The sequence below is a fragment of the Phyllobates terribilis genome, unplaced genomic scaffold (genome assembly GCF_046119375.1).
Source record: "Phyllobates terribilis strain yellow unplaced genomic scaffold, ASM4611937v1 Scaffold_5__5_contigs__length_657084704, whole genome shotgun sequence".
Lineage (NCBI taxonomy): Eukaryota > Metazoa > Chordata > Amphibia > Anura > Dendrobatidae > Phyllobates > Phyllobates terribilis.
This window is the reverse complement of record NW_027362765.1, coordinates 625,130,368-625,144,342: the sequence shown is the minus strand read 5'-3', so window position 1 is coordinate 625,144,342 and position 13,975 is coordinate 625,130,368. Positions and strand designations below refer to the sequence as shown.

The following is a 13,975-nucleotide window of genomic DNA, read 5'->3' as shown; positions in this document are numbered from 1 at the left end:
TGTTGCGTCAACATTAAAGTTTCTTAGCATGGAACCATTATTTTAACAGGAAACGGATGTCTAAACAAACCTTTTGGTTTTCTTCCACGTCTTGGTGTAGGTGATGAGAATGCAAATTCAACAGGAGTGGCATCTGGCATTGTAACAATGTTAGATTTAGTCCTTGTTGAACGGGTTGTTCTCTTCTGCACTTCATCGACATCAGCAGAATCCTCTATATCTGTTTTACCAATAGACTTTTTTGCAGTTTTTCTAGAATTGACTGTGATCACCTCTTGTGCTGTGACAATATTGTCATCTGTATCTTTTTTATCAATCTGATTTTCTGATTTGACTCTAGACCATCTTAAGAGTAGCCTTTTAGGAGAATGAGGAGGGCTGGAGTCAGGTTTGTTGGAAGCCTGTGAGGCACCAAGCTCAAAGTGTTTGACCAACTCATTCACAACTTGTTTGTTCCTTAGTCCCCTTGTACGTGTAGAAACAAGTGGTTCAGTCTCAACATTCTCAATGTTTGATTCACTTTCCCTCTCTTGTAGTACTTTGGACGATCTAGTAATTCTAGTAGGTGTTGTCGGCATTACAGTTTTTACATCCACAATATCTCCTGTATTTATGTGGCTATCCAATGCTGCAGCTTTTCCTCTGCAGGTTCTAGCAGGAGAGGCTGGCATCTTTGTTACAATTTCTTCAGTAACAGTGGTTTCACTTTCTGTGGACTGAGTTTGATCAGAAGCAGAATTTTTAGTTCTTCTAGAAATTCTTGTGGTAGTAATGGATGGTTGGTCCTCTTGTTGGATTGGTAATGTTGTACTTAAGTTTTCAGGATTATCCTTGGTTTTTCTACTGCCTCTTTTAGGGGTTGTAGGAAGTGGAAGGATATTGTTGGATACCTTAGTAGTTCTCCTGATACTTCTGCGAGGGGTTGGAGGCTTTAGTAGTATAGTAGATTTGCCTTCAGTTGGAGAAGTCTGCAATTCATCCAGATTAAGCTTCTGCTCATCTACTTTTTCAGGGGGTGTTATCCTTAGTACTGTGTTAGAGTTTGTTTGCTTAACCTTGTTTACAGGTGTCCTAGCGATATCGTGTGCATTTCTGAGTTTCCTTTCAGAAACTGAATCACTATTAACTTCTTCCGTAAAATCCTTATCCCTATTTTCTTTAAGAGCATCGAGCACGTTTTCTGCAATGGCTGCATTGATAGGTTCAGGCATAAAAGGCAGTGTTTCAGTAACCTTAGTCCCTTCCTCAATGCCAAGAGCCAAGGCATTATCACAAGTTTCATCACTGCTAACTGTAGCTGTCAAATTGACCTTTTCATCACTGAGATCACATGGATCCATTGACGGTGCTTTTAAGGTTTTTAAGGCAGATTCATAATTGTTGCAATAATAAAGGTCAGCATTATTCTCCCCATTAGGGTCTTCAGCGGCTGAACTTATTTGTTGATATGTCACCTCTGGTTCAGGGGCTTTAATATTCACGGTGTAATCCAAATCCTGAGAAAAAAACAACTTATAGTGTTTATAACACATAGTGACAGTTGATAAGTAAAAGAAAAGACAAGTTAGCTGTCATTTTGCTTTGCTGTCTGCAGGAGAGGAACTTGGTGTCATCCGGTTGTCTAGATGACTACTTGCTCTTCCTTATAAGTGGAAATATAATTCAAAGTCAACAAGTATATGAAATTATTCATGCAATACAGAGGCGTAACAGAATATTGGTCTTGGCTACAAAAAAAGTAAAACCATACCTTTATGTCCCCTGATTGCAAAGCATTTTTTTGTTTGCACCTCTGTTAATATTACTCATTCATTTGTCTGATGAATGTAGTGCAGAGTGTCAAAGAAGCATGAAAAAGACGCTGACAATCATCATAGCAGCGCCAGCAGAGTAATATTTTGACATTTAGACTATTTTGTGTCCTCTTAGGACATCAGACCAAAGCAATTTAGCAGAAGACATAGAAGATTTGGATGCCACCAAGGAGAATCAAAAGCTCCAGGTACAGATAAAATAATCTCACGATAACGATTTCACGGGATCACACTACTGAGGCCAGTTGGACAGTCCCCATACTGACGGGTGAAAACTGTCCTGTTGCCAATTCAATCAAAATTATGTCATTAGATCTGCAAACAAATGGGGCTACAGCAGAAGAACAGAGGCAAGCAAGAGAAAAAATAATGGTCTGCAATCAGAGTAAAGGAATAAAGGTGTGGTGCTAGGTAACAGAAAATAGCAGCTAATATCAGTAACACAATACAACATAAGAACACTATAATAATGGAAACTCTTGTAGATACACTTATGACAACCAGCACTGCACACCAGAAAGCTAGCATTATATGAATACAAGGTCGTTGTAGGTTAAACCACAGCGGTAAGGTTTGATTTTATTTAAATATTATAGTGTTTAAAGGGAAGCGGTCACCAGTGAATCGGGCTCTATGATTGCAGTCAGGTATGTTCTTCCAGTAACTGCTCTGACATTTCAGAGCCGGCTTCTCCTCCTACTGGTTTAGTTGATTGAAAGGCACACAGATGGGAAAGTTCAATCGACGAGAGCAGCGCAAGGAGAAGTCGGCTGGGGCATGGCGTCGTACTAGTCAGGTCTCTCCTTATGGTCCCTGACTGGCTCTTCAAACTAATTGTTCTCTCAAACACCATTGTGTTTAAAAGAATGACATACCTGGCTGTAATCATGCAGCCAAGATTCGATTCACATTTCCAATGGTTTGGGGCAGTATCATTTGAGTGACAGATTGCCTTTAAAATTCTAAGGCTCCAATTCATCATTTGCAGGTTTTTTAAAGTCACTTTTTAGAGCCAAAAGTCACAATCTTAAAAAGAAATGTTGCATGTTAGTCTTCAACTGCACAAAATAAAGCTATATACATTTTGTTCTCTGCTAGGGGTACATGAATACATTACACAAAAACTGGCATTTCGAGAAGTCACAAATGAGGACTAAAACATCAGTATAAAGAAAACCACACACACATTGTAAAAAACAAAAGACAAAACTAAGCATAGATGGCTTTAAAATGTGCAATATAAATAATGAATGGGAAGCAACAAACACTGTGCATCTCAAGGATTCTCTTTCAGGCACGTAAACTGCTGCCATATCATTGGCTAGATCCAAACCCTCCAACCTTAACAGAATTTAAGAATAAAATTAATAATATTATATTTATGAAAAAAGTAGTGCATCAGAAGAGAAACGCTATGCATATACGAGTCGCTGTAGGGACCCTGGTTAGATACTAGTATGTAGGAATGCAAACCGGGAGTAAGAGATCCTTGCTATTCTCCATCCTTTTACACTTAGGCCTTGAAAAAAAGGAGAAAGGAAGGAATAATCGAAATTAGGACCCTATGACACAACAATCAATGAGAATCAGCTCTTTGTTAGATAGATGGATATTCTCTCTACTCAAAGGGCTAGTGCATACCAATTCCTGTTGATTTATTGTTGTTTTTGATTAATTGACATCTATATATATATATATATATATATATATAAAAAAATATTATGATTGCTTTTAACTGAACTGTAACTATGTCAATATCTTATGTTTTTGTTTTCCTTTTCCTGTTTGGAAAAAATACAAACGGAAAGCTCTAGGTAAAATGGTTTTAATAAAAAATGAACAAAAAAACCCTGTAAGAAACAAATTTTACATAAAAAACAACAACAACAAAAAAAAAGATAGACAATGCATCGAAGCCTAACTTTTTCTCACACTTCTACAGTAAGCTTAGAAGCAAACTGTGGTAACCATTATCATTACCTGAATCTCCGCAAAGTGAGAAAATAGGGGTGCGATAGAAGGAATTTCCTCAACAAGTAGAACATTCTCCTCCATAATTTGCAGCTCAGATTCATGCTCTTTCCTTTCTTGACAAAGATTTTCAGAATGGGTACTCTCAATTTCTTCACTATCATGAATACTAATCACAGCTGAAGAAAAGAAATATATGTAATTTTAATTTTTTTTTCAAAAAAGGGCCGCCATTCAAATACATACAAGCTGTTAATACTGAGAAGTGCAGATACCCCTGTCCATTTTACCATTTTCATTTCCAATCTTGTAGAACAGGGTTCCCCAACTCCAGTCCTTAAGGCCCACCAGCAGATCATGTTTTCAGCGTTTTGGACGCAACAAAAATATGCTGCATGCAAAGTGCTGCTGAGTGCTGATCGGAGGGACGTAGCGGCTAATGAACCAGCAGTGAGATGTTATTTAATGGCCAGGGACCAGGCACCTTCCCAGGCTAAAAATACCAGCTCACAGCAGCCGCATAATTTACATGAATAGAAATGCTAATTAAGACTGGGTGAATGTGACTAGCTTTTGATGTACAAAAACGCTGTAAAAAACGCATGTAAAACACCAAGGTTACTTACCGGTAGCTGGTTTATCCTGAACCCATGACAGCACACCTTGAGAGAGTTCCGCCCCACCAAGGACAGGAAATTGTCTGAAATAAAAGGGAGGTACCTCTCTCGCTTCAGTTGGTTTCCTGTCCTTGATGGGAACCTGTCTGTGGAAGAAAAGAATGCTGTACCTGGATCTGTTCCGGTGTGGAAGAGCGGGTGCCGGCCTGTGCACCGGGTTCCAGGCTTCAGAAGCGCCATCCAAGGTGCAGCGGTCTGCGGGGAGCCGGAGCCCTGCTCACCGCCTGCGCACGCTCAGACACGGCCCCAGGGAACCATGGACGGCGCTTCTGGAGCCTGGAACCCGATGCACAGGCCGGCGCCCGCTCTTCCACACCGGAACAGACCCAGGTACAGCATTCTTTTCTTCCACAGACAGGTTCCCATCAAGGACAGGAGACCAACTGAAGCGATGGAGAGGTACCGCCCTTTTATTTCAGATTGTTTCCTGTCCTTGGTGGGGCGGATCCCTCTCAAGGTGTGCTGTCATGGGTGAGGGGAAAAAAGGCAAGTAAAATCTGCATGTAAAATCCGCATGCGATTTATCTGCCAGGGGGAGACAAAAACGCTCAGGAAATTTCAGCTTCAAATCCGCATCGTGCGCAAATACCCTTACACAGGTGATGGAATTACTGCCTGTGCAGGTAATGTAATTATCACCTGAGCAATACTAATGAAATCCTGAAAACGTGACCTGTTGGTGGGCCTTGAGCACTTCAGTTTGGGGAAGACTGTTGTAGAACATAAACCCTGAATCGAGTTTGCACTGCATAGATAGTTGTAGATAAAATAGGCCATACGCTTCAGGTTCTAGATGGCTGGAAAAGCCCATTAAGATTAAACTCCATTTTGATGCCTTTTTATGACAGATGAAGATTGAATGCAGATATCTTAAGAAAAATGCAAGTAAGTTTTGGATTTTTTGAGGGGATGTTGTTGGGTGCTGGCTGTAGTTGAAAAGTGTTTCGATGCCAGTTCTGCATCGCATAAATTTATGCTGACACTAGGCCACAGATAACAGCAGAGAATGCATCATATTTTATAAATACAAATTGCTGATCAATCTTCTAAAACGACCATCTTTACAGTGCAACCATGACAGACGAGCCATTCAGGATATCCCTAATGGTTTGCTTTAGTGTTCTTTGAGGGTCAGCTCGCATATGATCACATGCATTCAAGAAATGGCAAGTGTAAGGGAAAATGACATGGTCTTATCATGCACAGCCACACTTTGCACATTGTATTGACAGGCTGATTTTACAGAGGACCCAGCATATCTGCTTAGTATCGGCAACAAAATGGACATGCTGTGCATTTCATTACTCAAAGACTGTCCTCAAATCAACACCATTCCTCTGCAAAGTGTGAATAGGGCTTTAACCCCTTTACAACCCAAGGTGGTTTGCACATTAATCACCAGGCCAATTTTTACAATTCTGACCACTGTCACTTTATGACGTAATTACTCTGGAACGCGTCAACGGATCCCACTGATTCTGAGATTGTTTTTTCGTGACATTGTACTTCATGATCGTGGTAAAATTTCTTCGATATCACTTGCGTTTATTTGTGAAAAAAATGGAAATTTGGCAAAAATTTTGAAAATTTAGCAGTTTTCAAAATTTGAATTTTTATGCCCTTAAATCAGAGCGATATGTCACACAAAATAGTTAATAAATAACATTTCCCACATGTCTACTTTACATCAGCACAATTTTGGAACCAACATTTTTTTTATTGGGGAGCTATAAGGGGTAAAAGTTGACCAGCGATTTCTCATTTTTCCAACAAAATTGACAAAACCATTTTTTTAGGGACCACATCATATTTAAAGTCACTTTGAGGGGTCTTTATGACAGATAATACCCAAAAGTGACAGCATTCTAAAAACTGCACCCCTCAAGGTGCTCAAAACCACATTCAAGAACTTTATTAACCCTTCAGGTGCTTCACAGGAATTTTTGGAATGTGGTTGAAAAAAAATTAACATTTAACTTTTTTCACAAAAATGTTACTTTAGACTCAATTTTTTTTATTTTCGCAGGGGTAACAGGAAAAAATGGACCCCAAAATTTGTTGTGCAGTTTCTCCTGAGTAAGCAGATACCCCATATGTGGGGGAAAACCACTGTTTGGGCGCACGGCAGGGTTCGGAAGGGAAGGAGCGCCATTTGACTTTTTGAATGTAAAATTTGCTTGAATAATTAGTGGATGCCATGTTGCATTTGGAGAGCCCCTGATGTGCCTAAACAGTGGAAACCCCCCACAAGTGACACCATTTTGGAAACTAGACCCCTCAGGGAACTTATCTAGATGTGTGGTGAGCACCTTGAACCCCCAGGTGCTTCACAGAAGTTTATAACATTGAGCCGTAAAAATAAAATTTTCACATTTTTCCCACAAAAATGTTTTTCAGCCCCAATTTTTGCATTTTCATAAGGGTAACAGAAGAAATTGCACTATGCAGTTTGTTGTGCAATTTCTCCTGAGTTAGCAGATACCCCATATGTGGGGGAAAACCACCGTTTGGGCGCGCGGCAGGGTTCGGAAGGGAAGGAGCGCCATTTGACTTTTTGATTGTAAAATTTACTTGAATAATTAGCGGATGTGCCCCTGATGTGCCTAAATAGTGGAAACCCCCCACAAGTGACACCATTTTGGAAACTAGACCCCTCAGGGAACTTATCTAGATGTGTGGTGAGCACCTTGAACCCCCAAGTCCTTTACAGAAGTTTATAACATGGAGCCATGAAAATAAAAAAAATCTAACTTTTTCCACAAAAAGGATGTTTTAGCCCCAATTTTTTTATTTTCACAAGGGTAAGAGGAGAAAATGGACCCCAAAAACTTTTGTGCAATTTCTCCTGAGTACGCCAATACCCCATATGTGTGGAAAATACAGTGTTTGGGCGCACGGCAGAGTTCAGAAGGGAAGGAGCACTGTGTGACTTTTTGAACGCAAAATCGGCTGGAATCGAGAGCGGACCCCATGTCGCGATTGGAGAGCCCCTGATGTGCCTAAATAGTTGAAACCCCCCATTTGGGAAACTACACTCCTCAAGGATTTTATCAAGGGGTATAGTGAACATTTTGAACCCAGAGGTACGAGACAGAATTTGATGACATTAGGTCATCATATTGAATAAGTTGTCATTAGTCTTGAGCGCAAGTGCTCGCTGCTTGAGTTTGCATCGGGTACTCGGGTATGCACCATGTATCACGGGTGCTCAAGTGAAATGCTCGAGTCCCTGCCCGCATGTTTCACGGTTATTAGACACCCCCAAAAAAACATGCTGGGATCGCTCGTGCATGGCAGGCAATACCCACAAGGTTTTTTTGGCCACGAAGTATGTGGGGCGGAGACTCGAGCACCCGCGATACTCAATGCATACCCGAGCACCCAATGCAAACTCAAGTAGCGACCACTTGCGTTCAACACTAGTTGCCATATCGTCATTTTTTTTTTTCTTTTGAAAAAAAAAAAACCAACCCTAACATTAGCACAACCCTAACCTCAACCCCAACCCCAGCGTTTATTTTTCACGCCGTTCCTAGTGCGGTATAAGTGATTAGACGACTTTATTTTTCGGGTCGGTGCGACTACAGAGATACCAGAATCATATCGGGTTTTTATGATTGAGAGCTGTCACACACTAAAAGACACATATTTTGTAAAATCTAGTTTTTGCATCGCCATATTTTGAGAGCTATAATTTTTCCATATTTTGGTCGGCAGTCATGTGACTGCTTGCTTTTTGCGGGATGAGTTGATGTTTTTTATTGGTACCATTTTCAGGCACGTGACATTTTTTGATCGCTTTCTATTCCAGCTTTTGGGAGGCAGAATAAAGAAAAAACAATTCAGGAATTGTTTTTTTAAAAAAATTTTTTTATTCTACTCCGGGTGTGGTAAAATTGATAAGGCAGCTTTATTCTTCAGCTCCATACTTACTCCATACTCCATATTTATTCAGCTCCATACATCTAGTGACGCAGTCTTCCAGTGGGTGCAGCCTTGCTTCATACACTTGTATGGAGCGAAGCCGCGCCTCGTCTAGTGACGCAGCTGTCCAGTGGGTGCAGCCTTGCTTCATACACTTGTATGGAGGGAAGCCGCGCCTCGTCTAGTGACGCAGCTGTCCAGTGGGCACAGCCTTGCTTCATACACTTGTATGGAGCGAGGCCGCGCCTCGTCTAGTGACGCAGCTGTCCAGTGGGCGCAGCCTTGCTTCATACACTTGTATGGAGCGAAGCCGCGCCTCGTCTAGTGACGCAGCTGTCCAGTGGGCGCAGCCTTGCTTCATACACTTGTATGGAGCGAAGCCGCGCCTCGTCTAGTGACGCAGCTGTCCAGTGGGCGCAGCCTTGCTTCATACACTTGTATGGAGCGAGGCCGCGCCTCGTCTAGTGACGCAGTCTTCCAATGGGTGCAGCCTTGCTTCATACACTTGTATGGAGCGAAGCCGCGCCTCGTCTGGTGACGCAGCTGTCCAGTGGGCGCAGCCTTGCTTCATACACTTGTATGGAGCGAGGCCGCGCCTCGTCTAGTGACGCAGCCGTCCAATGGGCGCAGCCTTGCTTCATACACTTGTATGGAGCGAGGCCGCGCCTCGTCTAGTGATGCAGCTGTCCAGTGGGCGCAGCCTTGCTTCATACACTTGTATGGAGCGAGGCCGTGCCTCGTCTAGTGACGCAGCTCATACACTTGTATGGAGCGAAGCCGCGCCTCGTCTAGTGACGCAGCTGTCCAGTGGGCGCAGCCTTGCTTCATACACTTGTATGCAGCGAGGCCGCGCCTCGTCTAGTGACGCAGCCGCTCTGACCGTGAGTATACATAACACCCATTGTAGTCGATGAGCATGCTGACATCAATTTTTTTGTGGACCGATTGCCTGCAAAAAAAATTGAAGACAAATATACGAATAGAAACATGTCTGCTTCTGATCTAATTTGTACATCAAATTCGTCCCCTAAATGGATCCATACAAAATAAAAGCGAACCCTCGGATCCATGTGCTCTAAATGGATGAGAATTGAAACAAACTGATGTAGTCTGGCTTTTTTTGTGCACAAAAAAAAAAAAAAGAGGGGGACTCTAAATTAATTCTTAGTCTTATTTAATGCTCATGCAGAGGTTCTTGAAACTTGGTCTGAGCGCAGACCATAATGCACAGGTTATCTGCGGGTCTCACACCTTGATATGAACAACCTCATAGGCATAAATGTAGCAGAGGAGATATAATTACATTGCTAATTATGGTAAAGATTTCCTCCAAAGCCACATGTCAATCTCTGCCGCCTCTATACAATGGTGTGTGAGTATTTTATGCGCTGCTCTACCTGCAATCAAACATGAGCACACACAGGACATCATGGATGTGACATACCTTTCTCTGGTGTCTCCAGGGCTTCCACAATTGGGTGGTGGACATCTCCAGTTACTAGCACACGGTCCAGCTCAGCATGTGGCTGCTGTTCACTACCTGAAGAATTCACAGTTGTTGAAACCACCTTGTCCTCAGGTGTTGGAGCATCATGATACTCTAGTGTTGTCTGGTTAGACCTTGCAGACACATGGCTTGCGTCTTTGCTAGCCTCCATTTTGCTTGGGCTTCCATCTTGAATTCCAGATGAAGATTCATCCATTTCATCATTGTCTGTATTGGCATCATTTTCGGTAAGCATAGCCACTCTTTCTGCCCACATAGTGTCTCGACCAGACTTCAGAACAGGAGAAATTCTGGGCTCTTCTTGCTCAGTTGACAAAATCTGTTAGTAAAATATTGCTTAGTATTAAAAAAAAATGATGCGACAAAAAAAGAACTAGAGGAAAACTATTTAAGGTGTTAACGAACACAATTTTTTTTTTTAACATGACATAAAAAGGTGCTCAATTCATAAATGTTAAAAACAGTGTAATATACTTACGTTAAGCATGCCCACATCAAATCAGACCACTATGCATAATGCGAGACTTACCCCTTTACTAAATTTCTTGCTAATTTGCTCCATAAAAGAGATTTTTAGTTCTCTGGACCGTAAAGGAGGTGCAATTGATCTTCCAGGGGAAACTGAAGGAGAGGCCAAAGGAGTTGTGTGTGTACTGGACCTCAGAACAGATTGGCGAGTGCGTGCAATATAGTCAGAAGCCCTTGTGCTTGCCATCAAGGCTTTTGCCTTCTAGAGAGAAACGCACAAAAAAAACGTTACTACAATAAGATTTGATGAGCAGCATCAACAAATGAACAGACCGTAGAACAAATGTTAGGACTCAAAGCCCAAGTAATTAATGGAGTAGAGCATAAAGCTATTATGCGATGCATCTCAATCCTTTGCTAAACAAACTAAAAATGTATGATGCTGAACCCTTACCTTTACCACCAGAGGTGTCTGCAGCAAGCTAAACTCCGATGCTTTGGAAAGGTTTTTTATCGGTGTAGATTTGAGAAGACTTGATTGGACAGGGCTGGAAGTCAGCAGGAAAGATCTGCAAGGTGTTTTGTAACGGACATTTGCAAAATCTGTGCCAAAGGAGGGTTCTGCCAGGACAGGGTGGACGGGAGAGTCCAACAGCCTGTAACATACAAACAACTAGGTTTATAAAAGGCATCACAATTACACATGATAAAAAAATGCTATAACAATTAACAAGGTTGGTCCACACAGGAACATAACTGATTACGGACGGGGAGCCCTTCTGTGTGTACAAACCAATCCAAAAGCACAGTAGGCAGCAGCATGGAAAAAAAATGTACCACTAACCTGGAGTCTCTTCTAGTTTTCAATATTGGTTTACCAACAAAAGCATCATGTATTTCCATTTTGGCATCTTGAGAAACTGGACTTGGGCTTTCATCTGTCAAACTGAAGAGCAGAAAAATCACATTCAGATATTTCCATCTCTAATAGGGTTATGGAATGGAAAAGTAATTAAAGAGTTTTTTCATAAATGGACAACCCACTATTAAATGGTCCCAGAATGGTGCTGCACAAAAGGAAAAAATCTTTTTTTTCTATTTCTATTTTATTATTATTTCCTTATTTTATTTCCGCTTTACTTTATTTTTCTACTCCCTTTCTTTTACCTTCTGGTATTTTCTCGGCTTTATTTTACCTTGGCATTCTATCTTTTCATTGCTTCCCCTACACAACTCATTCGACATATCCACATACACACAGGAAAATATTCTCCATTCTCTCCTATGGGAGGATCTCACTGCAGGGGGCATCTTCTTAAGTGACCACTTGAGACATAGTGATGTGTCACCTCTGGTCACATGATCTCCACCTAATGCTCCATTAAGGCGACACGTGTTGTGCTGGAGCGCAACGTCACATGTCATTAGAGGTCACACGCCTTAAACATGGCGCGGCCCACATTATCAGCTTTCTAGATAAAGCAGCAGATAACACTTTGCGCTCTACGCACTGAAAGTTATGCCATTCCTCAGCGCTGTTGCCACAGACCTTGTGCTATGTCTTTTCTCTCAGTCCTGCAATCTAGTAAAATAATAATAATCTTTACTTCTATAGCGCCAACCTATTCTGCAGCGCTTTACAATTCAGAGGTTCACACACAACAGTCATAAGTAACATAGCTAAAGATAATACAATAATTAAAGCAAAAATAATAATGACCCTGCTCGTAAGAGCTTACAATCTACAATGAGGTGGGGGGTGACACAAAGTACAGTGGCTTATTTACAATAATCGTCCAGCCATCTTGAGGGGATGAGCGATAGATAAAGGCTGCATGGGCTCGTCACCAGCCAGAATCTGTAGAGCTTTTGGGTTCGGTGGAGACTTATGTTTGGAGAAATAATGAATGGGCTATAAAAATATAAAAACACTTCAATTAGGGAACGCGATAGGCCACCCTAAACAGGTGTGTTTTTAGGGAGCACCTAAAACTGTGTAAGTTGTGGCTCGTCCTAATTTCTTGGGGTAGAGCATTCCAAAGAATAGGTGCAGCTTGGGAGAAGTCTTGGAGCCGGGAGTAGGACGTATGGATTAGTGCGGATGTTACTCGATAGTCGCTTGCGGAGCGTAGAGAACGAGTAAGCTGATAAACAGAAATGAGGTAGGAGATGTAGGGGGGTGCTGCACTGTGTAGAGCTTTGCGGGTGAGAATAAGCAATTTATATTGGATCCTATAATGTATAGGCAGCCAGTGCAATGACTGGCATAGAGCGGAAGAATCTGAGTAACGATTAGCCAGATAGATGACTCTGGCTGCAGCATTAAGGATGGAATGGAGAGGGGAAAGTTGAGTGAGGGGGGGGCCAATTAATAGAGAATTACAGAAGTCAAGGCGGGAGTGGATCAGGGCAAAAGTGAGGGTTTTTGTGGTTTCCAAGGAGAGAAAGGGGCGGATTCTAAAGATGTTCTTCAGGTGCAAGCGACAAGACCGGGCAAGAAATTGTATATGGAAGGTGAAGGAAAGATTGGTGTCAAACACAACGCCCAGACAGCGCGTCTGCTGGCTCAGCGTCATTGTGGTGCCACACACGGAGAGGGATATGTCAGATTTAGGGAGGTGAGTAAACGGTGGGAGCAGAAGTTGTTCAGTTTTAGAAAGGTTGAGTTTCAGATAAAGAGCGAACATGATGTTGGAAACTGTGGACAGACAGGATGAGGTGTATAGTTGTGTGTCATCAGGATAAAGATGTTACTGAAAGCCAAATTTGCTGAAGGTCTTTCCAATTGGGGCAGTGTAGAGAGAGAAGAGAAGTGGGCCAAGGACTGAACCCTGAGGAACCCAAAAAGCAAGAGGAAGGGGGGGGAGAAGTGGAGCCAGCGAATGATACACAAAGAGCGGTCAGATAGATAAGAGGAGAACCAGGAGAAAGCAGTGTTTTTTAAGCCAATTCAGTGGAGCATAGAGAGGAGGTGGTGGTCAACGGTGTCGAAAGCTGCAGAAAAGTCAAGAAGAATGAGCAGAGAGTAGTCACCGTTACGTTTTGCTGTCAGAAGGTTCATTGGTTACTTTGAGGAGTGCAGTTTCTGTAGAATGTAGAGGGCAGAAGCCGGTCTGTGATGGGTCTAGAAGAGAGTGAATGGAGAGGTAAAGGGTAAGGCGGGAGTAGACCAGGCGCTCCAAGAGTTTAGAGATAAAGGGGAGATTGGAGACTGGTCTGTAGTAGTTTGTGCAGGAAGGGTCAAGAGAGGGCTCTTTTAATAATGGAGTAATGATGACATGTTTGAAGGAGAAGGGGAAGTTACCAGATGAGAGGGAGAGGTTGAAGATTTTAGTTAGGCGAGTAGTGATGACTGAAGAGAGAGACTGGAGTAGGCGAGAGAGAATAGGGTGCATGGACTGGCATGAGAAGAAGAGAGGAGCCTGGAGACTACTTCTTCTGTGACTGGGTCAAATGTGGAGAGTGATCCAGAGGAGATGTGGGGAGGGATGGGAGTCACGGAACATGGTGGCTGGGAGCTGATTTCCTGATGAATGTTCTCTGCGAAGTAGGAGGCCAGGTCGTCAGCACAAATGTCTGTGATAGGGGCCAGCACTTTAGGACTGAGGAGGGAG

At 42.4% G+C, this 13,975-nt stretch overlaps 1 protein-coding gene across 1 annotated transcript in view; it reads right to left on the bottom strand.

The window, feature by feature from the left end:
• LOC141273778 (protein ELYS-like) overlaps positions 1-13,975 on the bottom strand; it is a 113,166-nt gene that overhangs the window by 15,979 nt on the left and 83,212 nt on the right. Inside the window, exons 26-31 of the mRNA XM_073686122.1 lie at positions 11,206-11,307; positions 10,816-11,017; positions 10,423-10,623; positions 9,831-10,212; positions 3,795-3,964; positions 71-1,496 (exon numbers count right to left, since the gene is read on the bottom strand). Of these exons, the coding sequence (XP_073542223.1) occupies positions 71-1,496; positions 3,795-3,964; positions 9,831-10,212; positions 10,423-10,623; positions 10,816-11,017; positions 11,206-11,307 (2,483 nt within the window). The remainder of the gene's footprint in view (positions 1-70; positions 1,497-3,794; positions 3,965-9,830; positions 10,213-10,422; positions 10,624-10,815; positions 11,018-11,205; positions 11,308-13,975) is intronic.